We start from the raw sequence: 22,615 nt of genomic DNA on the forward strand, positions 1-22,615 counted from the left end.
GTGTTGATAAGGTAAGGTTTTTCTTTTTTCTTTATCGTGTGCTGGTAAGTAGACTGATCGGTAAAAATATTTCCATTTCATTTATCTATTATTTAATATTATAGTAGGACTAAGTTAAGCTTAAGAGTAAAAATGGCAGGAGATCCCAGACCCGTGTTTTGCTCCTCTTGCTCAATGTGGGAGCTCAGGGATGTGGCTGATGTCCCTGACTCCTACACGTGCAGGAGGTGTGTGCAGCTGCAGCTTTTGTTAGATGACGTGACTGCTCTGGAGCTGCGGATGGACTTACTTTGGAGCATCCGCGATGCTGAGGAAGTCGTGGATAGCACGTTTAGCAAATTGGTCACACCGCAGATTAGGATTGCTGAGGGAGAAAGGGAATGGGTGACCAAAAGGCACAGAAAAAGCAGGAAGGCAGTGCAGGTGTCCCCTGCGGTCATCTCCCTCCAAAACAGGTATACCGTTTTGGATACTGTTGGGGGAGATGGCTCACCAGGGGAAGGCAGCAGTAGCCAGGTTCATGGCACCATGGCTGGCTCTGCTGTACAGAAGGGCGGGAAAAAGAGTGGAAGGGCTATAGTCCTAGGGGATTCAATTGTAGGGGGAGTAGACAGGTGGTTCTGTGATCAAAAACGAGACTCCCGAATGCTATGTTGCCTCCCAGGTGCAGGGGTCAGGGATGTCTCAGATCGACTGCAGGACATTCTGAAGGGGGAGGGTGACCAGCCAGCTGTCGTGGTGCATATAGGCACCAATGATATAGGTAATAAATGGGATGTGGTCCTAGAAGCAGAATTTAGGGAGTTAGGAGCCAAGTTTAAAAAGTAGGACCTCAGAGGTAGTAATCCCAGGACTGCTACCAGTGTCACGTACTCGTCAGAGTAGAAATGAAAGAATAGGCAGGATAAATGAGTGGCTTGAGAGATGGTGCAGGAGGGAGGGGTTCAGATTTTTGGGACATTGGGACCGGTTCTGGGGGAGGTGGGACTATTACAAGTCGGACGGTCTACACCTGGGCAGGACTGGAACCAATGTCCTAGGGGGTGCTTTTGTTAACGCTGTTGGGGAGGGTTTAAACTAATGTAGCAGGGGGATGGTAACCAAATGAGGAGGTTAGCGGACAGTAAGGAGGTAGTAACTAAAGCCTGTAAGAAACTAGATAATGAAGTCAGTGTGACTAAGGGGAAGAGTAGGCAGAGAGCAGATGATGAATGCAAAGGGACCGGTGGTCTGAGGCGCATTTGTTTTAATGCGACAAGTGTAGTAGGTAAGGCAGATGAACTTAGGGCTTGGATTAGTACCTGGGAGTATGATATTATTGCTATTACTGAGACTTGGTTGAGGGAAGGTCAAGATTGGCCACTAAATATCCCAGGATATAGATGCTTCAGGCGGGATAGAGAGGGAGGTAAAACGGGTGGAGGAGTTGCATTACTGGTCAAAGAGGATATCACAACTGTGCTGAAGGAGGGCACTACGGAGGACTCGAGCAGGAGGCAGAGCTCAGAAATAAGAATGGTGAGGTAACAATGTTGGGGCTGTCCTACAGGCCTCCCAACAGCAATCGTGAGATAGAGGTACAAATATGTAGACAGATTATGGAAAGATGTAGGAGCAACAGGGTGGTGGTGAAGGGAGATTTTATTTTTCCCAATATTGACTGCGATTCACTTAGTGTTAGGGGTTTAAATGGAGTAGAATTTGTAAGGAGCATCCAGGAGTGTTTTCTAGAGCAATATGTAAATAGTCCAACTCGGGAAGGGGCCATACTGGACCTGGTGTTGGGGAATGAGCCCGGCCAGGTGGTTGAAGTTTCAGTGGGGGATTACTTTGGGAATAGTGATCACAATTCCGTAAGGTTTAGAATATTCATGGACAAAGATGAGAGTGCTCCTAAAGGAAGAGTGCTAAATTGGGGGAAGGCCAACTATAGCAAAATTCGTGGGGAATGTGGATTGGGAGCACATGTTTCAGGGTAAATTCACATTTGATATGTGGGAGGCTTTTAAAGAGAGGTTGATTTAGAGTGCAGGACAGCCATGTCCCTGTGAAAATGAGGGATAGAAAGGGCAAGATTAGGGAACCATGGATGACAGGTGAAATTGTGAGACTAGCAAAGAGGAAAAAGGAAGCATACATAAGGTCTAGGTGACTGAAAACAGACGAAGCTTTGGAAGAATATCGAGAAAGTAGGACCAATCTGAAATGAGGAATTAAGAGGGCTAAAAGGGGTCATGAAATATCTTTAGCAAACAGGGTTAAGGAAAATCCCAAAGCCTTTTACTCGTACATAAGGAGCAAGAGGGTAACTAGAGAAAGGGTTGGCCCACTCAAGGACAAAGGAGGGAAGTTATGTGAGGAGTCAGAGAACATGAGTGAGATTCTTAATGAGTACTTTGCGTCGGTATTCACCGAGGAGAGGGACATGATGGATGTTGAGGTTAGGGACAGATGTTTGATTACTCTAGGTCAAGTCGGCATAAGGAGGGGGGAGATGTTGAGTATTCTGAAAGGCATTAGGGTGGACAAGTCCCCAGGTCCGGCTGGGATCTATCCCAGGTTAGTGAGGGAAGCGAGAGAGGAAATAGCTGGGGCCTTAACGGATATCTTTGCAGCATCCTTGAGCACGGGTGAGGTCCCGGAGGACTGGAGAATTGCTAATGTTGTCCCCTTGTTTAAGAAGGGTAGCAAGGATAATCCAGGTAATTATAGACCGGTGAGCCTGACATCAGTGGTGGGGAAGCTGCTGGAGAAGACACTGAGGGATAGGATCTATTTACATCTGGAAGAAAATGGGCTTATTAGTGATAGGCAGCATGGTTTTGTGCAGGGAAGGTCATGTCTTACCAACTTGATTAGAATTCTTTGAGGAAGTGACAAAATTGATAGATGAGGGAAGGGCTGTGGATGTCATATAGATGGACTTCAAGAAGGCGTTTGATAAGATTCCCCATGGCAGGCTGATGGAGAAAGTGAAGTCACATGGGGTCCAGGGTGTACTAGCTAGATGGATAGAGAACTGGCTGGGCAACAGGAGACAGAGGGTTGTAGTGGAAGGGAGTTTCTCAAAATGGAGAACTGTGACCAGTGGTGTTCCACAGGGATCCGTGTTGGGACCACTGTTGTTTGTGATATACATAATTGATCTGGAGGAAGGTCTGATTAGCAAGTTTGCAGATGACACTAAGATTGGTGGAGTAGCAGATAGTAAAGGGGACTGTCAGAGAATGCAGCAGAATATAGATAGATTGGAGAGTTGGGCGGAGAAATGGCAGATGGAGTTCAATCCAGGCAAATGCGAGGTGATGCATTTTGGAAGATCCAATTCAAGAGCGAACTATACGGTAACTGGAAAAGCCCTGGGGAAAATTGATGCGCAGAGAGATCTGGGTGTTCAGGTCCATTGTACCCTGAAGGTGGCAACGCAGGTCGATAGAGTGGTCAAGAAGGCATACAGCATGCTTTCATTCATCGGACGGGGTATTGAGTACAAGAGTTGTCAGGTCATGTTACAGTTGTACAGGACTTTGGTTCGACCACATTTGGAATACTGCGTACAGTTCTGGTCACCACATTACCAAAAGGATGTGGATGCTTTGGAGAGGGTGCAGAGGAGGTTCACCAGGGTGTTGTTTGGTATGGAGGGCGCTAGCTATGAAGAGAGGTTGAGTAGATTCGGATTATTTACGTTAGAAAGACGGAGGTTGAGGGGGGACCTGATTGAGGTCTACAAAATCATTAGAGGTATGGACAGGGTGGATAGCAAGAAGCTTTTTCCCAGAGTGGCGGACTCAATTACTAGGGGTCACGATTTCAAGGTGAGAGGAGAAAAGTTTAAGGGAGATATGCATGGAAAGTTCTTTATGCAGAGGGTGGTGGGGGCCTGGAACGCATTGCCAGCGTAGGTGGTAGAGGCGGGCACGATAGCGTCATTTAAGATGTATCTAGACAGATACATGAATGGGCAGGGAGCAGAGAGATACAGATCCTTGGAAAATAGGCGACAGGTTTAGATAGAGGATCTGAGCCGGCACAGGCTTGGAGGGCCAAAGGCCTGTTCCTGTGCTGTAATTTTCTTTGTTCTTTGTTCCTACCTACACTCACCTTTTTACTAGCTTCATCCCCACCTTCTTGACCTGTCCGTCTTCTCTCCACCTATCTGCTCCACTATCCACCTTCTCTCACCGACCCCCCCCCCCCCCCCTTTATTTCAGAGCCCCCCCCCCCCCCCCCCATTTCTGAAGAAGGGTCCAGACCTGAAACGCCAGCTTTCCTGCCCCTCTGATGCTGCCTGGCCTGCTATGTTCCTCCAGCTCCACACCTTGTTATCCCAAATTGACTTCATGTCCTGTTGCAGAGCAACAGGATGATGCTCTGTCACCACTTATCCTCTTTGCATTTATCAAATGTTCTTTTAACCAACTCTGATATTTGCAGCAGTTCATGATTTTGACCAGACTTTTCATAACAGACATACTGAAGTTGCATATACTCATGACAGCTACCAGGACATCTGTAGGGATTGAGTTCAACAATCTCCTGCTTAACATAGATGATCCAGCACATGTCATTTAACCCAATCAATCCATGCTGCCATTTGTGCTCCACTCAAGCCTCCCCTTATCTATTTTCACCTATCAATACAATCTTGCTTCCTCGTGTTTATTCCGCTTTTTCTCAAACGCATCTGTAATTGGGTCTTCTGGATTTGTGCACTTTGAATTGTTAAAATCACTTGTATGGCACAGCAGTTACACCAATTGTTTTTTAACTCTGCTCCCCCCTTCTCTCTTCTCCTCGCCACCCCATACTACATATTTCAAGAATTCCATTGTTAGTCTTATGGTCTGTCGTGCTGCTGCTTTTTTAGCCACCTCAGCTTTCACTGAGATACATCAAATGCCAGGAAATTGCTTGTACGATAATGTGGTCAGCTGGCACTACTGAAACAAACCATCCACAAATGATATGCATGTAGAATGTTACCAGAGCTAAGCACTTTAGTTCCTCAACTTCATTCAGGCCATCCTGCTAGTAGGATGTTTACAACTTAGTTTGGACCTAACTCCTGTTTTTAAACTTGAAGTTGATTGCCAGGCTAACAGGAAAGATACTCTATTTAGGATTAGTAGAATACTCGGTTGTAGTGTGGCTGCACTGTGGTGCTGTTCTAGTGGCTCCACTTGACATAGCTGCTGTTCACTGCATACATACAACGTACAAGTATTTTTCAACTTTTTGGGAAGTATATCCTGAACTTTGTCTCGTGTCAACTAGATTATAGCTCCCTAATAGTTTAGCTCGAAATCATTATTCTGGACCCCCAGATACTGAAATTTTGACTATAATAATTTTAGTTCACTTTTTAACAACATATACTTTATAAATTCTACGCAAAGCCATACCTGTTGCTGTTTCTGTTGACAAAAACAGAAGTTGCTGGAAAAGCTCAGGAGGGCTGGCAGCATCTGTGAAGAAAAAATGAGAGTTAACATTTCGGGTCCGGTGACCCTTTCTCAGAACCTGTTTCTGTTAATCCTCCTGATATGCCACAGCTGTCCCCAGAGTTAGTATTCACTGACATGACTACTTTGCTAAGTCACTCACACTGACCCAATGCTGTCCAGATTCCTAGGTGGTGCTGGTTGATGTTTAATTGGTCTTTTACTTGTTTTGCCAGCCAGGTCCTACAGCCACGGAACTGGAGTAGTGAATGATTCACTGCTAAAGACACATGCACCATCTAGTGGTGGTGAATTCCTACAGCAAGTGCCTCTACTTCATTCAGACCACACTTCATCCACTGAGCATCTTAGAGGGAGAAAGCAGCAATTGTACCTTAGTGAAAGTCACTTGTGTGGAAGTTTGATTAAGTATTTGAAAGCTTTATTCACCCAGTGATTGATCTTGGAGTCAGGAACATCGCTGGGTAGCATGTTGCAACCTGTCCTGTGGTTCATTTCATCAGAATAAAAGAGGATTTCTAACATGTAACCAATGAACAAACTCTGCAACTTGCCACAGCAGCTGCTCAAAAATATTAGCTCATAGCTGGATATGAGAAAGTTATATTTTGCATTCGGGCTGTAGTGCCTGTCATGTTTGGACTTCAGAGAGATACAGTTGCTCATGAGATGGTTTGGGGTTGCTCGATGAGATGTGCAGGAATCCAGCATCACAGACATCTGGGCTGACCTTTGAAGTGGCCTCAAAGATTACCTGAACATTTTGATGTTTCCATCAGAACTTCTCAAAGTCATTCTTTGTGCTACCATAAATGATATGATTTACCTCCAATCTGCTTTCACACTGCCCTGCATGGCTAATGAGGTGGAAATTGCAGCAGGTTTGAAGTGGTTTCATAATGGTGGCTGTAGGAAATGAGATTCTGCAAATCTGTCGACAGATAGAACATTCAAGCTAATGTCTGGTGTGATCTGTAGCAATTTTTTTGTTTAAGTGAAACCAATATTATACATTGACATGCAAGTCATACCTCAAATAAATGGAATTGATATGTATAATTTTTAATCTGTAATTTCCTCCCTATTATTAATCCTCCTTGCTATCATTAATCCTCCTCCCATTCTCACCCCCACCACTGCCAAAGATTTATTGCAGATTTTCACTGCTTTTCTTTTCAATAGAGTAAATCTGAAAAGTTATTAGGACTCTTCAGTTCTGCTTTTTAAAAAACAGTACAAAACAGGAGTGGAGTTTCAGGGTAAATGAATGATCATTTAGAATGGAGATGAGGGAAAAAAAATAGTTTCCTTTAATGTTCTTATTTGGAACAGATACCCAAACTGTTGCCAGATATCCTCAGCAACTAAAAGCATTCTGCTTTATAGCTATAATGGCTGACTTTCTGGTTTCTAGTGATTATTTACACTGTAGTCATTCCTGAAATAAAACCAATTTGGGTGTTGCTGGAACTTAGCAAGGAGCTGGAAAATTATGCAGGACAGCCACTACCTGGAGAAAATCAGCGAAGCTGCCAACCACTTTGAGCATCACCAAGTGGGGTGTGTGTGGGGACCAGAAGTGTGCAGAATCCAGGGAGGTCCTCCCAACTCAAACACCATCTGCCCTACCTGAAGGACAGCATCTGTAGCTCCAGGATTAGACTAGACAACCACCATAGAATCCAAACCCCTGGAGTGGAAGCAAGTCATCCTCAACCCTTAGGGACTGCCAGTGGAGATGATATTATTGAATGGATAGGGCAAGCTTTAAGTCTATCTTAGCCTTAAATGTATTCCATGACAGGACATGCATAACCTGTGAAGGTAAGGATTTCCAAAGATTTTACAACCTTTTGAGTATAGAATTTTACACAAAACATGAACACAATTTATTTTTCAATAACTGAACCAGTTTCCGACTTGACTAAAATTGTTTGAAACATGTTGTACTGTATTCAGGCAAAAAAAGAAAATTTTAGTGATAAATCTGCTGGGATGTGTTTACTACATGTTGAGGTTCTGTTTCATACACCATCCATGACCCTGAATCCTTATAAATTGGCCAGCGGTCTTTGGCTGATCGTTTTCCTACAGGAGCAATTCAGTAGCTGCCTCTGACAAATGATCAATATAAGTGATGAGAAAACAAGTCTGTTCTTCCCACAAATATTTCATACCAGAACCTAACACCATATCTATAGGTGGGTCACTTAAGCCAGTAACCTGTTGTGGCCTTCGGATTGGACAGAGTATTTTGCAATGATGGCAGTCTTTGCTGAGCTTCTTTAGCCATTAATTTAAACAACTAAAATCATCATTAATTTTGCTAGGGTGATGATATTAGTGTACATCAAATAGGTTAGGCCACTTAAAGTTCTCATTTTATTTTGTGTTTGCTAGCTTAAAACTGCTGAGCTGCAACATTTAATTTAAATACATTAAATCCATGTTTTCCTCCACTCACCTGTCACAATTACTGGTGTGTTCTGGTGCAGCAGCTATTTGGCCCATCATGTCTGCGCCAGCTCTGCATTATGACTTTGTGCCTTTTCCCTGTATCATTACACTTTGTTTCAATTTAAATAACATCTGATCCCACCTTGAGTGCCTTAATTGAATCTGACTCCAGCACTTTCAGGCAGTGTGACCTGACCCAGTGTCAGAGAAATTATTTTGTTCATATTATATTTGCTTCTTTTGCAGATCACTTTGCATCTACATCTTAGTCTTGATGCTTTTGAGTGGAGAAAAATAATGTATACATAAACAAATTTGTATTGTTTTATTAGTCATTCGTTAAATCTGCTTCACATAGGTGAAAACTACAGTCATCCTGTGCGAAGTGAATTGGATGAGTTGGAAGAGGAGATTAAAAGGAAAACTAAAGAAGAGGAACTAAGAAGAAAGAAACTGAGGGAAAGGGAAGCAACTATGGTATTCAATCCCCGACCAAGCAAATTCATGGATTTAGATGAGCTACAAAATCAAGGTGAGTGTTTGGCAAGGCGTTGGGGTGGCGGTGTGTAGTGGAAAGAGGAAGTGTCAGTCTGGCAGGCACAAGATAAGGTCTTGGGTCTGTATTGGCCGGGGGTAGGTGTGTTTGTTGAGATTTTGTCAGAGGTCTTGGTTATAAATGAAGCAATCAGTTGTGAGTTGGAGATCAGATTCATGGTTACCAGAAATTAGAGTCACTTTTTAATCCTCCTAGCATGAGCAGCTATTAAGCATAAGTGAGCACTCCAAATTATCCAACTTTATTGGGCAATTTAAGAGGATTCCAAGAGTATGGAAATTACTCATCAAAAAATTCAATTGCCCAAACAATTTATACAATGTCAACTGTGTGGCGATTCAGCATGGTCCTGACACGTAACTCCAGTCTACGCTGCTCCATAACTCTAGCCAATGTATTTTACTGTCTTAAGTGAACTAACCCACGGAGTTAATTAATCCTTTTTGTGATTGATTATTAAACCATTATCATCAACATAATTGTATCAATCCTGTACTGTCTGTGTACCCCCACTTATTGAAAGGATCTATGAAATAGGGAAGGACTTTCTCTTGGGTTTTATTCACTAAACCTTGAAGAGAAGACAGTTTTGTGATGTTAGTGAGCAGGACTCCAATATCTGAAAACATAACATGCTAGCTTTTAAAATTTTCTCAAATATGAAAGGCTCAGTAAGTTCCTAAGTTGCTATAAAATAGCAATGTTAAGTTGGGTAAGTGTGAACCTGAAATATATGAAGAAAATATGAAATATTTTATAAAAAATATGAAAATATACATATAAAAATATAAGAACTACTTTACATAGCAGTGTCATATTGGTGCTTCCTAGGGGGTACATAGACAATCATTTGAAATTCGCTTTGTTATTTAAGTCCCTCTATTTTCACATTTAAATGATCATAGGTGCACGTGAAAATACAAATAAGCAGCATTGGATTACATTACAGTTAGAATACAGGCCTATCTAATCTTGCTATATGTCTACTATTATACTGTCACAACTTGAGTCATATGAATAGCTGGATAAAGGAAAAGCACAAGAATAAATTGAGCTTCAGACTTAAAATCACATTTTTCTGCCTCACATTTTGCACTATTACCAGAGCTCTTCTTTCTTAATTCTTTGTTTTGCAGCCTTACAATATATGTTCCTTCCTTCTCACTGCTATGAGAATAATTTCATTTTAATAGTGCTGATGCTGATTTGATTTTCTGATAACACTGTTGTAATGTCCTTGTCTACTAACACATCAAAAGATGTGTTTATGTTCCAAGACTACAGCTGCTGCATTCTTTTGCTGATCAAGCTAGCACAAATAAGTTTGCAGACCTTCCAAGATTATTGTTCCAAGGAACCTGCTGGATCGTTGAGTGTACTACTTTACACTAAGCAAGTAGGGGAGGCAGCGGCATAATGGTAATGTAATTTGACTCGTAATCCAGAGTCCCTGAAAATGTTCTGGGGGCATTGTCAGTAAAAACCACATCCATTTGGAAGGAAATCTGCTGTCCTTACCTAGTCTGGCCTACGTGTGACTCCAAACCTATATTCCTTATCAGCTGCGTGGCCGCACAGTCGCTCTGACAGTTTGTGCACACCAATGCATGTGCTGAAGCATTGACTTCTGGGTTTTTTTTCCTATTCATTTGTGGGATGTGGGCGTCGCTGGCTGGCCAGCATTTCTTGCCCATCTCTAGTTGCCTGAGAAGGTGGTGGTGAGCTGCCTTCTTGAACCGCTGCAGTCCATCTGCTGTAGGTTGACCCATAATGCCCTTAGAGAGGGAATTCCAGGATTTTGACTCAGCGACATTGAAGGAACGGCGATATATTTCCAAGTCAGGATAGTGAGTGGCTTGGAGGGGAACTTGGAGGTGGTGGTGTTCCCACATATCTGATGCCCTTGTCCTTCTAGATGGAAGTGTTCGTGGGTTTGGAAGGTGCTGTTTGTGGATCTTTGGTGAATTTCTGCAGTGCATCTTGTAGATGGTACACACTGCTGCTACTGAGTGTCGATGATGGAGAGAGTGGATGCCTGTGGATGTAGTGCCAATCAAGCGGCTGCTTTGTCCAGGATGGGGTCAAGCTTTTTGAGTGTTGTTGGGGCTGCACTCATCCAGGCAAGTGGGGAGTATTCCATCACAGTCCTGACTTGTGCCTTGCAGATGGTGGACAGGCTTTGAGGAGTCAGGAGGTGAGTTACTTGCCGCAGTATTCCTAGCCTCAGGCTTGCTGTTGTCGCCAATGTGTTTATGTGGTGAGTCCAGTTGAGTTTTTGGTCAACGATAACCCCCAGGATGTTGATAGTGGAGGATTCCGTGATGGTAACACCATTGAATGTCAAGGGGCGGTGGATAGATTGTCTGTTATTGGTGATGGACATAGCCTGGCATTTGTGTGGTATGAATGTCACTTGCCACTTGTCAGCCCAAGCCTGAATATTGTCCAGATCTTGTTGCATTTGAACACTGACTGCCTCAGTATCTGAGGAGTCACGAATGGTGCTGAACATTTTGCAATCATTGGTGAACATCCCCACTTCTGACCTTATGATGGAGGGAAGGTCATTGATGAAGCAGCTGAAGATGGTTGGGGCGAGGACACTACCCTGAGGAACTCCTGCAGAGATATCCTGAAGTTGAGACGATTGACCTCCAACAACCACAACCATCTTCCTATGTGTCACCTATGACTCCAACCACCAGAGAGTTTGTCCCCTGATATGTGTTGATTCTAGTTTCGCTAGGGCTGCTTGATGCCACACTCGGTGGAATGCAGCCTTGATGTCAAGGGCTGTCACTCTCCCTCACCTCCCCTCTGGAATTCAGCTCTTTTGCCTGTTTGAACCAAGGCTGTAATGAGGTCAGGAGCTGAGTGGCTCTGGCGGAACCCAAACTGGGTGTGACTGAGCAGGTTATTACTTCCGGTTTCAGAAATCTCTTGAGTTGTGGACCTTGGAAGTCTGTACAGAAGAAAACAAATCGTCTGTGGTAGTACCTTCAGGAAGTATTTTAGAATGAAATAGGCTTGGAATTGCCTAATGGTGTATTTGCTGCTAATCTGCAGTTGTTTGAAGTTGCATATTCCTATAAACCACACAGGACTATTCGTTTAAAGTGAGATGACATGAGATTGAGTTCACCAAGTTGTTGCTGTTGTTTCAGATTGAGTTCAGTTGCTTTTTGGTGAGAGATGTTTTCTGCTCCAGGTGAAAACAGCAATCTGAAATTACTATCTTTTTCAAACAACAAAATAATTGACAATTAAGATTGAGAAAAATCCAAGATTGCATGCCTTTATTAATGATAAAATATAAATAAAATTGTTGATTTGAAAAAGCAAGTTGCGTAACAAATTTCTGCAACTGCAAAATGTTCATAATACTTAGTAAACGTTCTTTAAACCAGTGCATGTTAAAAAATAAACTTGCTGTTGCTTCTGCAGGGAAGACAGACAAGTTTGAGAGGTCATTGCAGGAGGTAGACTCTCTATTAGAACAGTCTTTCCGTCTTGAACAAAAGGATGACTTGGCTGCAGCGCTCAGTCTCTGCAATGAAGCTGTGTGTAAGTAAGCCTAACTGCCTCTGCTGCTCGCAGGCTAAATGCTCTGCTAACTAGTTATGATATTTACCCACTAAAAGCTTTTAATTTAGCTAGAAACTGAAGCAAAACCTGCCAGTTACTGACGACTACTTTCTATGCATGTCATGTTCCTATTTGGAAATTAGTTCCTTAAACATCAAAATTGGCTTGAAATTATTTCACAATTTTTAGTGTGGAATTTATTTTTAGTAATGTAATGCATATCAATTTCTAAATTTTAAATAATCTTTGAACCAAAGGTTTTTCTCATTAATCAAGTTCAAAATGTGGTTATATTTTAAAATGCTCCTTTCTTGGACACCTTTTCAAAATGGTGCTTTCTTTTTAATTCCATATTTGGTTTTAGCCAAATATGTACAAAAACTAAAGTTTTCTTAAATACTACTTACAGTAATTAATCTAACTGGCAATTTAACACTGATTCTGCCGGATTTTGCTTGAGAATACAGATTCTCAGTGCAATAAACTGGATAAATATGCTTCTCGCTCACTTTTTTTCTTTTTATGCTTTTGAGGGCCAGAGTAGTGATTATACCACTCATTCACTTTTCTTTGACATTCGCTTAGCTGTGTGGCTATGCATATTCTTTGCCAGATATGTGATTTAATAAGCACTTGATGTGACATTTGCCTTTGTGTGTAAAACACCCTTTTTGTAATTAAAGCTGAATCACATTGCTGTTACAAATCACTGCTTAACATTTCATCGGAACATTTTGTGAGTTTCTCATACTTCTGTTTTACAATTGCATGTTGTTTGGGTCTGCCTGTGCATTTTTTTTTCTGCTGTTTTGCATTTTAGCTAAACTAAGACTTGCTATGCATGAAGGCAGTGCCATCACACACACCAAAGCCCTTGCTGATAAGAAGCTCCATGTTTGCATGAAGAAGGTTCGAAGTCTGCAGGAGCGCATGCAACAATCCATCCACTCCCCTCCACTGGGGATCCCCGTGACTGAATGCAAAAGGTAGTAATTTAGGTTCAAGAAGAACAAAATGTTAGATGGAAACTATTTGAGCACTGAGACTGCAAATAATGCCTTGAAAATAGGATTTATTTATTATAGAAAATAAATTTTGGACAAAATATTCAGTAACTGTCCAAAGTGTGTATTTATTTTGATGCCTTTTTTTGAAAGGACTGTCCTAAACTTGTTTGAAATACTGTGTCACTTGTACAGAAATAGATTACTTTTGGTATTAAAATTGCAATGGAACAAGTATTGGTATTAGTCATGCTTCAATAAATTTGGGTGACTTGTAGGAAGTATTCTGTGATATTGGTAAATGCTTTAAAGATGAACTTAATTTCTTGTCTCGTGACGACAACTTTTGTAGGAGATGTTTAGAATATGTATCGTGATTCTACTGCAGAAAGATTTTACAGAATCTTATCTTTTTCATGAATTCTAACCATAAGTTTGATTCTTAACATTTCCACTTTGCCCAGCAACAATTCCTTAAGGTTGGACAATAAGTGAATTCAAAATTATACTGTGAGTATATTATAGTGTAATTATACTGGAGTAACTAACTAAATGCTGATGTGAGATTTTAAATATTGTGTTTATTTACAGCTTGCATCTATTGATAGGAACATACAGTATGTGTTTAGCACTGGTATTGAATTATTTCCACTATTCAACTTTAAAAATAACACAATCTTTTTATTTCAGTGTGCAGGCTAGCCAGGTCCAAGTACTGCTAATATCAGAGAGAGCAATGGAACCCATCGGTGAACCAGATAACAGGCCCAAATCTTCCCTAGTCCTGTCAGCCTCCCATCATCAACTTACTCAACATGCATCCAGGTTACATGATTCTCAATCGGATTTGCATGGCAAAGTTTCCACTTCATTGGCTTCTGAACTGAAGCAAAACTTGTCTGCCAGATGTACCACCGAGCTTCCATCTCCAAACAACTGCAGTTGGGTTCCAGCTTTTCTCCCTGGGGAGAAGGTGAAAGAGACCTCTGCAATACCCAAACATCAGCTGAAGAATATTGATGAACCAGTAAAAGGGAAGGAGAAATTGGACTGCTCAGTATTCAACCATAAACCAACAATAAACAAACATGGTTCCTTGCCATTGCTTACAGCTGAATATAGAGACATGAATTACACATTTCCATCGCCATCACTCCACATGCAAGTGTTAACTCAAAAAGATGAAATAGGTGTCTATTCAAACAGCAGTACTTATTCTTCTCAATACTGTAATTCAAGTCAACTTAATGCAACAGATACCAAAATTTCTCCATGTACAGCTTCGTTATCCACAAGCTTGAACTGGTCCCCTGCCGAATCTCCTCCTTATCAGTCAAATAGAAGTGATTTAGGATTGGATTTGAATTCAACGGAGTTTGACAGTGCCTGTTCATCCAAGACCAAAACAGCAGTTGACAGAGTTAATGTAAAGTCAATGTCACAACAGTTACAAAGGCTAAATGTTAAGTTGGGTCAGAGAAGTGAAGAAGGTAATTACAGCAGTACATGTTCAGATCTTCCACCAAAGAAATTTGATCAAGAAATATCCCAGCCACCTCTGACTTTGGATCAAAAGGTGAGAGCTCTTCAAGGTAATGATCAGTTGGGCAGTGCACAATGGTCTTCTGAAGGCTTGTATTCTCCCCAGGTTTCTCACAGACCTTTGGACTATAAAGCTGAGGTATCTGTTACTCCATCTATATCTACTTACCTAGCAAACACCAAAGCTGCTGCAAGAGAAGTATACCGTTACTCCAGAGACTCAGGTTTTCCACCTGATGCTCAGACAGATGAGACATGTGGACAGAGATACCAAAGTGCTGTCCAATCATTTTTTAGGGAAACTAGTCCCAAGGACAGGTCTGTACCAGTGAGGCAGCAAAATGAGCTTTCTACCAGTACAACTTCTGTGCCTGTAGATAGAAGGTTCGGTGGTGATAGAGAACATTATATTCCACAGTCAGATTACAAAAACAATGAACAGCGTCACCTGCATGGTAATCTGCGCAGCCAAGAAAATAACACACGAGCTCATGGAAAGCAAGAAATACAACCATTTAAGGATACAAATCAGAATATGGAACTGGAGTTTTCAGAGCTGGAATCGCTCTATCAAGCAAGTCTGCAGGCTTCTGAGAATACCAGATATTCACCAGGGAGACCGTTGGCTGAGAACACTTCCAGACAAAGCAACACTAAACCAGGTGAGGCAGCTCAACACAATTAGCAAGCAACCACAGTTCCAATCTTCTGGCCATTATTATCAAGATTCAAGTTTGTCTTACATTGTGTTTGATAATTAATTGTCAGTTTCTCAATTAAGTGTTTTGTTTAAGCCACATGATTCAGTTGGACTAACAGGGTTTGCTGGGATGTGCTTATAAGTGTAGGGAAAGTCAATGACCATGATAGGCTGAAGTTTAATCATCCAACACTCTTGGGTTACTCATCATATCTAGTCATAACATGGAATCCTTGTGCTGCCTGGCTCTTTAGTTTCAAATCCTTTGTGTAATCAGAACAGATTAAGCTGCAAAAGAAGGATTCTTTATTTATCAATCTCTAGGTACAGTTGATCACCAAGCTTTCCCGCTCACCTCACCACCACCACCACCCCCTGACCTTATATCATTGTTACGAAAGCAAGGCACTGCGAATGCTGAAATCTGAAACAAGAACAAGAAATGCTAGAGAAACTGAACATTTCTCGCAGTATCTGTGGAGAGAGAAACAATTAACATTTTTAGTTCAGGATGACTCTTCTTTGCATCTAAAGAATGCTGGAAAATTGATAGGTTTTTGAAATGTGGAAAAAGGAGGGAGGAGGAGTAAATGAAACTGCTGATAAAGGTGCCCTAAAGCAAAAAGTAAAGGGAGTGCTTATCATAGTAGAGAAATGATATTGATGAAGAGTGGGTGTTAATATCAGAAAAGAGAGGAAACCCATTCAAACAAACGCTGAGTATTCGTGTGACCACATCTGGAGTACTGTGTACAGCACTGGTCATCATACTTATGGAAGGATGTGTGTCGGAAGCAGTTCTGGGAAGACTCAGTGGACTAATACTTGCAATAAATGAATTGCCTTATGAGGAAAGGCTAGATGGGTTAGGCCTGTATCCTCTAAGTTTACAAGGCTTAAGGTGAATTAATTGGAAACGTACAAGTCTTGAGGGAACTTAACTAGGTGGATATTGAATGGATTTTTAAAAAAAATTATTTAATCTATTTTTAATGATCAACCTGCTCAGAAATGTTATTACACACCTCTGGAGCAGCTGGGACTTGAACTCAGGCTTCTCAGTCCAGGGATAGGGACATGACCCTACTGCACCATAATGGGGAGGATGTTTCTCCTTGTGGGAAAGTCTACAACTAGGTGTCTTTTAACAATAAGGCCTTGCTCATTAAAGACAGAGATGAGGAAACAGTTTTTCTGAGGGTTTAGAATTTGGAATTTCCTTTCTCAAATGGTAGCAGATGAAGAATCTTGAAATATTTTTAAGGCAGAGGTAGATAGATTACCAAAGGAAAGAAGGATTATTGGGAATATGTAGAAATATAAAGTTGAAATTAAAATTGATTATCCACAATCTTATTGAATGGCAGGGCAGGCTCAAAGGGCTGAGTGGCCTGTTCTTGTTCCTTGTTGATTTGTTCGTACAGCAATTAATTTGATGATTCAAAAGATTGTTACACCAGATATACCTGAACCCAGGTAGACACACAACTGACTGCCAAAAAGGAGTCTGTGTGGCAAAGGTGCAACGTTGGTTGATTTGAAGGCTCTGGACTGTACAGAAAAACAAGACCAGAACACCATTGTGATCAGAGATAGCTAGGTCCAATTAGAATATATTCAGCAGGGATTTCAAAAATCCATTTTATTAACTAACAGGTAAAGTCATCATAGTGTTATAGGGCTGCTCTCTCTGATTAGAGAGAGACGACTGGTGGTGGTTTAACCTGAGGGGCCTCGGGTTGAGAAAGAGAGTCCTTCGTGGTAACCTCAGCTGGTTCAGAAGTTGAACCCAGGCTGACTGCATATCTAGCCATATGTAGAATTAAGTGTCATGTTTTGAAGATTGTGCTGATTTAAAGACACCTATCCTAATTGATAACTGGCTACTCGTACAATTTTTAGAAAATGAAGGATGTGTTAATGTAGCTCTGATTTTTGTGTCTCCTCTAGTTTCCGCACATACACTTACAAGAAAACACTTCTCTCTGCCTGGAAGAGGTCAGTCAAAAACTCCAACCGCAGAGATTGAGCGCAGTGCTTATGCAGCAGTATCTTGTGGAGCACCTGTACCAGTTAGTACAAAGGTATTTCTAAGTGAATAGAAATTCCTTACTAGCTTAATTCCTAATAAATTGTGTGACTACTTATTGTGTGTATTTGCATTGAATTGTTAGCTTCTATCGGGCAATCGATACGTGTGGTATTAGATTTTGAAACTTCATTGTGGTGGACTGAGGGAAATAGGTGCTTCTTAAAAGCGAATTTGAAGCAAAAAGCAACTCTTGTGGAATCCTTTTTAATTCAGAGTACTCGACTACTTCCGATTTCAAAATATGCCATGGTTTTTAAATAAAGGTCTGCATCTCCTTCAGGGAAAATCCGGTTGGCAGTTCATCAGTTAGGCAATGAAAGCAGCACTTTAATGGGCAGGAACAAAAACAGAAGTTGCTGGAAAAGCTCAGCAGGTCTGGCAGTATCTGTGAAGGAAAAAAAAATCAGAGTTAATGTCTCGCAATGGACTGAGGAAGGGTCACTGGACCTGAAACATTAACTCTGATTATTTTCTTCTCACATGTTGCCAAACCTCCTGAGCTTTTCCAATAACTTCTGTTTTTGTTCCTGATTTACAGCGTCCGCTGTTCTTTTGGTTTTTACTTTAATGGGCGGTATAAGTTGTCTTTTGAGGATTCTACAGAAATTAAGCACTGTATTACAATGGAGAATCCATCTAAAGGCAGTTGATGACCCACTCATTAATTTTCTTTTATTTCATTGATGGGATGTGGGTATTGCCCATCCCTAATTACCCAGAACTATTGATGATAGGTGACTTGAGGTTACTATTTTGCTGTGTTGTATGTATTTGCATACAAAGTTGATACGCAGCTATTGCATAAAGCAGTCAAATTAATTGATGGGTGATCCAGATTCAATACAGAACTTTTCCAAGGCTTAACCTTTTGCACTGTACTCCAAGTATCCACTATTTAGATGTTCCATTTCACTGTGAGCCCTACTATGGCTAGCGAAGTTACTGTTACATCTATTTATGACTAATACAAATGACTACAATTTCTAGCAAGATTCCCTCATCACCTTTTTGCTGTGTTTATTATAAACTCCTATATTTGTAAGGACATTTTTTGTTTTTGCATCCACTGCTGGTCACGGATGTTTAATTGATCTCAATTTACCTTTATTCTCTAACTTTACAAGATGCACTTCAGTGAATTTGCTGCAAGAGATATTGAGGAAAATGATGATTACAGTGCAGAGAATTTCCGTCGGATTGCTCGCAGCCTGAGTGGAACTATTCTTGCTAACAGAGATAATCCTGTGGTTCCTTCTCAGAGTGTTGTAAGTTTAATTTTACTTATTCATTCGTGGTATGTGGACATTGCTGGCAGGCCAGCATTTATTGATCGTTCCTAATTGCCCTAGGTAAAGTGGTGGTGAGTTACCTCCTTGCACCCTTTCTGTCAATCTGGTCTAAGTGCTCTTACACGGTACTATTAGAGACATCCAAGATTTTGACCCAGTGACAGTGACAATGACAATGTAATTTCAAGTTGGTATTATGTATGGCTTGGAAATGAACTTGCACCTGGTGATTTTCCCACACATGTCCTGTTCTTGCCCTTTTGGATGTTGGAGGTCACTAGTTTGGCAGGTGTTATTGAAAGAGAATTACCGGAGCTGGACCTGTTCAGGCTAGTGGACACTATTCCACCACAATCCTCTCTTGTGCCTTATGGATTGTGGACAAACTCTAGGGACTCGAAGTGATTAATTTCCAGCAGAATTCCTAATCTCTGAACAGTATTTGTGGCTGGAGCAGTTCAGTTTCTGGCCCTTGTGTGGCACAAATGCGCTGTGTAATGTGCAGTCATCAGTAAGTATTCATCAGTTCTGATCGTATGATGGAAAGAAGATTATTAATGAGGCAATTGAAGGTAGTTAGGTCCAGGACACCACACTGAGAAACTTTCCAGTGGACTAAGATAATTGACCTCCAGCAACCATAACCATCTTCCTTTGTGCTATGTATGACCCCAACCAGCGGAGAATTTTCCTCTAATACCTATTGGCTTCAGTTTTGCCAGATCCCCTCGATCTGCTATTGCTGTAATGTTTCCAGGGCCTTTAGGGTCTGCATATCCAGTTATTTTGTTGAATACATATAGAAGGATTTGAATTGGCTGGTGACTGGCGTCTGTGATTCTGGGAACTTAAGAGGAAGCTGAGTTGGATCATCCACTTAGCACGTGATAGAAGATGACTGCAAATGCATCAACCACACTTATTAGTCTGATGTGCTGGGCTTCCCCATCATTGAATTGTCCTCTGCCCTTCATGACTGAATGTGACAGAACTGCAGATCTTAGGTCTGATCCACTGGTTGTGGGATTGATTGGCTGTGTATGTGGCATGCTGCTTCTGCTGTTCGGCATGTAAGTTTTTACTTTCGCCAGATTGATACCTTAGTTTTAGATATTTCTGGTATATCCTTGCCCTTCTACACTCCTAATTGAACTAGGGTTGATCCTCTGGATTCCTGATAAATATTGGTGGGGGGCATGCCAAAGCACAAGGTTACAAATTGAGTTTGAATTCGGTGCTGCTGATGATGATGATTATGATGGACTGCAGCACCTCATGTTTACCCAGTTTTGAATTGTTTGAACTGTTTGAAATCTGTCTCATTTAACACAGCACTTATGTGACCCAATTCAATGGAAGGTATACCGTTACAAACTAGGGATTTTGTCTCCCTAAGGGTGAAATGGGCGCTTCTACCAATAATTTTATGGACAGATGCATCTGTGACAGAGAGATTGGTGAGGATGAGTTCACATAGGTTTTTCTCTGTTAGTTTCCTCACAACCTGCTGCAAACCCAGTCTAGCAGCAATTGAGGTATCGGCCATGTTGGTCAGTGGTGATGCTACCAAGTCACTCCTGATAATGACCATTGAAATTCCCTACCCAGAGTACATACAGTGCCCTTGCCAGCCTCGGCCAAAGTAACCAGCATTGCCCATGTTTGCGCCTGATACCGTGAGTCTTCATTGGGTTAATGTCGAGGACTTGCAATGCACCTTCCTGCTGACTGTATATTATTCTGCCACTCTTTTGGGTCTGTCCTGCCAGTGGTACAAAACGTACTTGGGAATGGTGATCGCACCTATATTGCAGTAACAATAGCCTAGGCTTCTAGTCAACCAGTCCAGTGACAGAGTTCTGAGGAAGGGTCACCGGACCCAAAACATTAACTCTAACTCTGTTTCTTTCCTCCACAATTGCTGCCAGACCTGCTGAGCTTTTTCAGCAACTTTGTTTTAGTCCAGTGACACTACGACTGTGTCACCACATCCTGCTGAAATAAACTTCCCCGAGTAATTTTCAACCTATATTTGCAAGCAAATGTTTTGTGCATAAATGTTAGCATCTTGATCAATCCTTAGGAAATCTTGTGGGAGAGGCTTTCGGGAATAAATTTAAGGCAATTCTTTTTCTTTCTATCATCACTGTAAGTTTCCACATAACAGTCATATCCATTTATCTTAAAAGGAAACAACAACCCTGAGAAGATGCATGGAGCCTCAAAAAAGATCGGTCAGTTCTTCTTCCTTGACCACATCCCAAGCTTCCTCCCATGATCCTCATGTGTTAACCTCTTTCCTTCAACACCATTCCAACCTATCACAGCACCTTTCGTCTGATCCATTGTGGCCAAGCAAGGCTGGTGGGGCAAATAGAGCATCAGGTAATCTTGGCATCTCCACTTGTACCTCCTTTTTGTGTGCACCGATCCCTAGTGTGTAAGACTGCAGGGTTGTCTGTCCTTGTCCATCTGTTTCCTTTCCAGGTCATATTGTTGTTTGAAATGCTTTTCAAATATGGAATTGTCGACTTATAAATGAAGCTACTGGCAGAGATACTTCACATGACAAGACCATGTCTTGGTATTTCCTGGCATTAACTGCAAGAAGCTACCATTGGTTCCATCAACCACACAGGCTTTCACACAAAGGCTTTCTTTTATTATTAAATTCAGCAAATGGTCATAATTTGAACAGCATTGATTGACTATAATTTCTGCTAATTATACCGTAGTGAAATTAGTGGAGACCTGTAAAATTTTTTTGTGAAATTGGTATGTTTATTGCATCAGTACTACTTTAAATTTCCATAACTGTTCCATCCCATTTGATCTTTTCATCCTTCATCTCACTATGCTATTCTTATCCCCAGTTCCATACCTCATGTGCATTACCACCCGTGGCAACCACCTTACCCCCAACCCATTGCTTGCCCCCATCAACACTTGTATTGTTGGGGCCCACCCCTAATCTTCAGTCCTGAGGAAGGGTCACTCGACCTGAAATGTTGACTGTGATTTCTCTCTTCAGATGTTGCCAGAGCTGCTGAGCTTTTGCAGCAACTTCTGTTTTTGTTTCTGACTTACAACATCTGCAGTTCATTCAGTCCTTCTCTTCCACTAATCTTGTTCTCTATTAACACAGCCTGCCTCACTGCTACCTCACTACTCTTGGCAACAGCACGTATCTCGTGTACTCATTTCTCACATCAGAACAGCTAGATCTCGAAACAACCAGTACTAAGTAAGCTAACAAAAGTATGGTGGTGGTGATAGCAAAGAAAATGTAGACAGGCACAGCGTTGAGTCCCACTCATCACTTTTTTTCTCACCCTCCATTAGGTGAGGTTGAAATGTCTTCAAGTTGGCAGTGAATGAAGAGGAGAGAAATTAGGGCAGAGAGGGAGAAAAATCAGTTGGGAGTGGTGGCTGCATACAGTCCCCATGTTACCTTAGTGTTGTGGTAAAATATTCTAATATTTAATCACTGTCTTTGTATTTACAAAAGCTCTTGGGATCGATGTCTGACTAATCAAAACAGTCTGGACGGCAAGAATTATTTATTGTTATTATCACAGACATAAAATTATTGAATGAGAACAAAACAGGTTGTCAATGAGTTAAACCTGATGTATTGTAAATGAATGCAATATTACAAAATAAAGGAATTCATCGGGTTTATTTGTGCATATTTCCAAGATCATTGAAGTACAAGCAGCATGGTGACACTACGGTTATCACTGCTGCCTCAACACCAGGGTCCTGGGTTTGATTCTGGGCAACTGTCTGTGTGGAGTTTGCATATTCTCCATGTGCCTGCTTGGGTTTCCTCCAGATACTCCGGTTTCCTACCACGGTACAAAGATGTGTGGGTTAGGTGAATTGGCCATGCTAAATTGCCCATTGTGTCCAGGGATGTGCAAGC

General features: G+C 41.5%; 1 protein-coding gene across 1 annotated transcript in view; it reads left to right on the forward strand.

The window, feature by feature from the left end:
• Window positions 1–22,615, forward strand: part of LOC109930121 (inactive ubiquitin carboxyl-terminal hydrolase 54) — a 64,076-nt gene that overhangs the window by 35,527 nt on the left and 5,934 nt on the right. The window contains exons 12-18 of the mRNA XM_048616209.1: window positions 8,281–8,454; window positions 11,923–12,042; window positions 12,884–13,049; window positions 13,758–15,271; window positions 17,260–17,393; window positions 18,526–18,666; window positions 20,880–21,075. Of these exons, the coding sequence (XP_048472166.1) occupies window positions 8,281–8,454; window positions 11,923–12,042; window positions 12,884–13,049; window positions 13,758–15,271; window positions 17,260–17,393; window positions 18,526–18,666; window positions 20,880–21,075 (2,445 nt within the window). The remainder of the gene's footprint in view (window positions 1–8,280; window positions 8,455–11,922; window positions 12,043–12,883; window positions 13,050–13,757; window positions 15,272–17,259; window positions 17,394–18,525; window positions 18,667–20,879; window positions 21,076–22,615) is intronic.

This window comes from Rhincodon typus, chromosome 34, assembly GCF_021869965.1.
Source record: "Rhincodon typus isolate 14 chromosome 34, sRhiTyp1.1, whole genome shotgun sequence".
NCBI lineage: Eukaryota > Metazoa > Chordata > Chondrichthyes > Orectolobiformes > Rhincodontidae > Rhincodon > Rhincodon typus.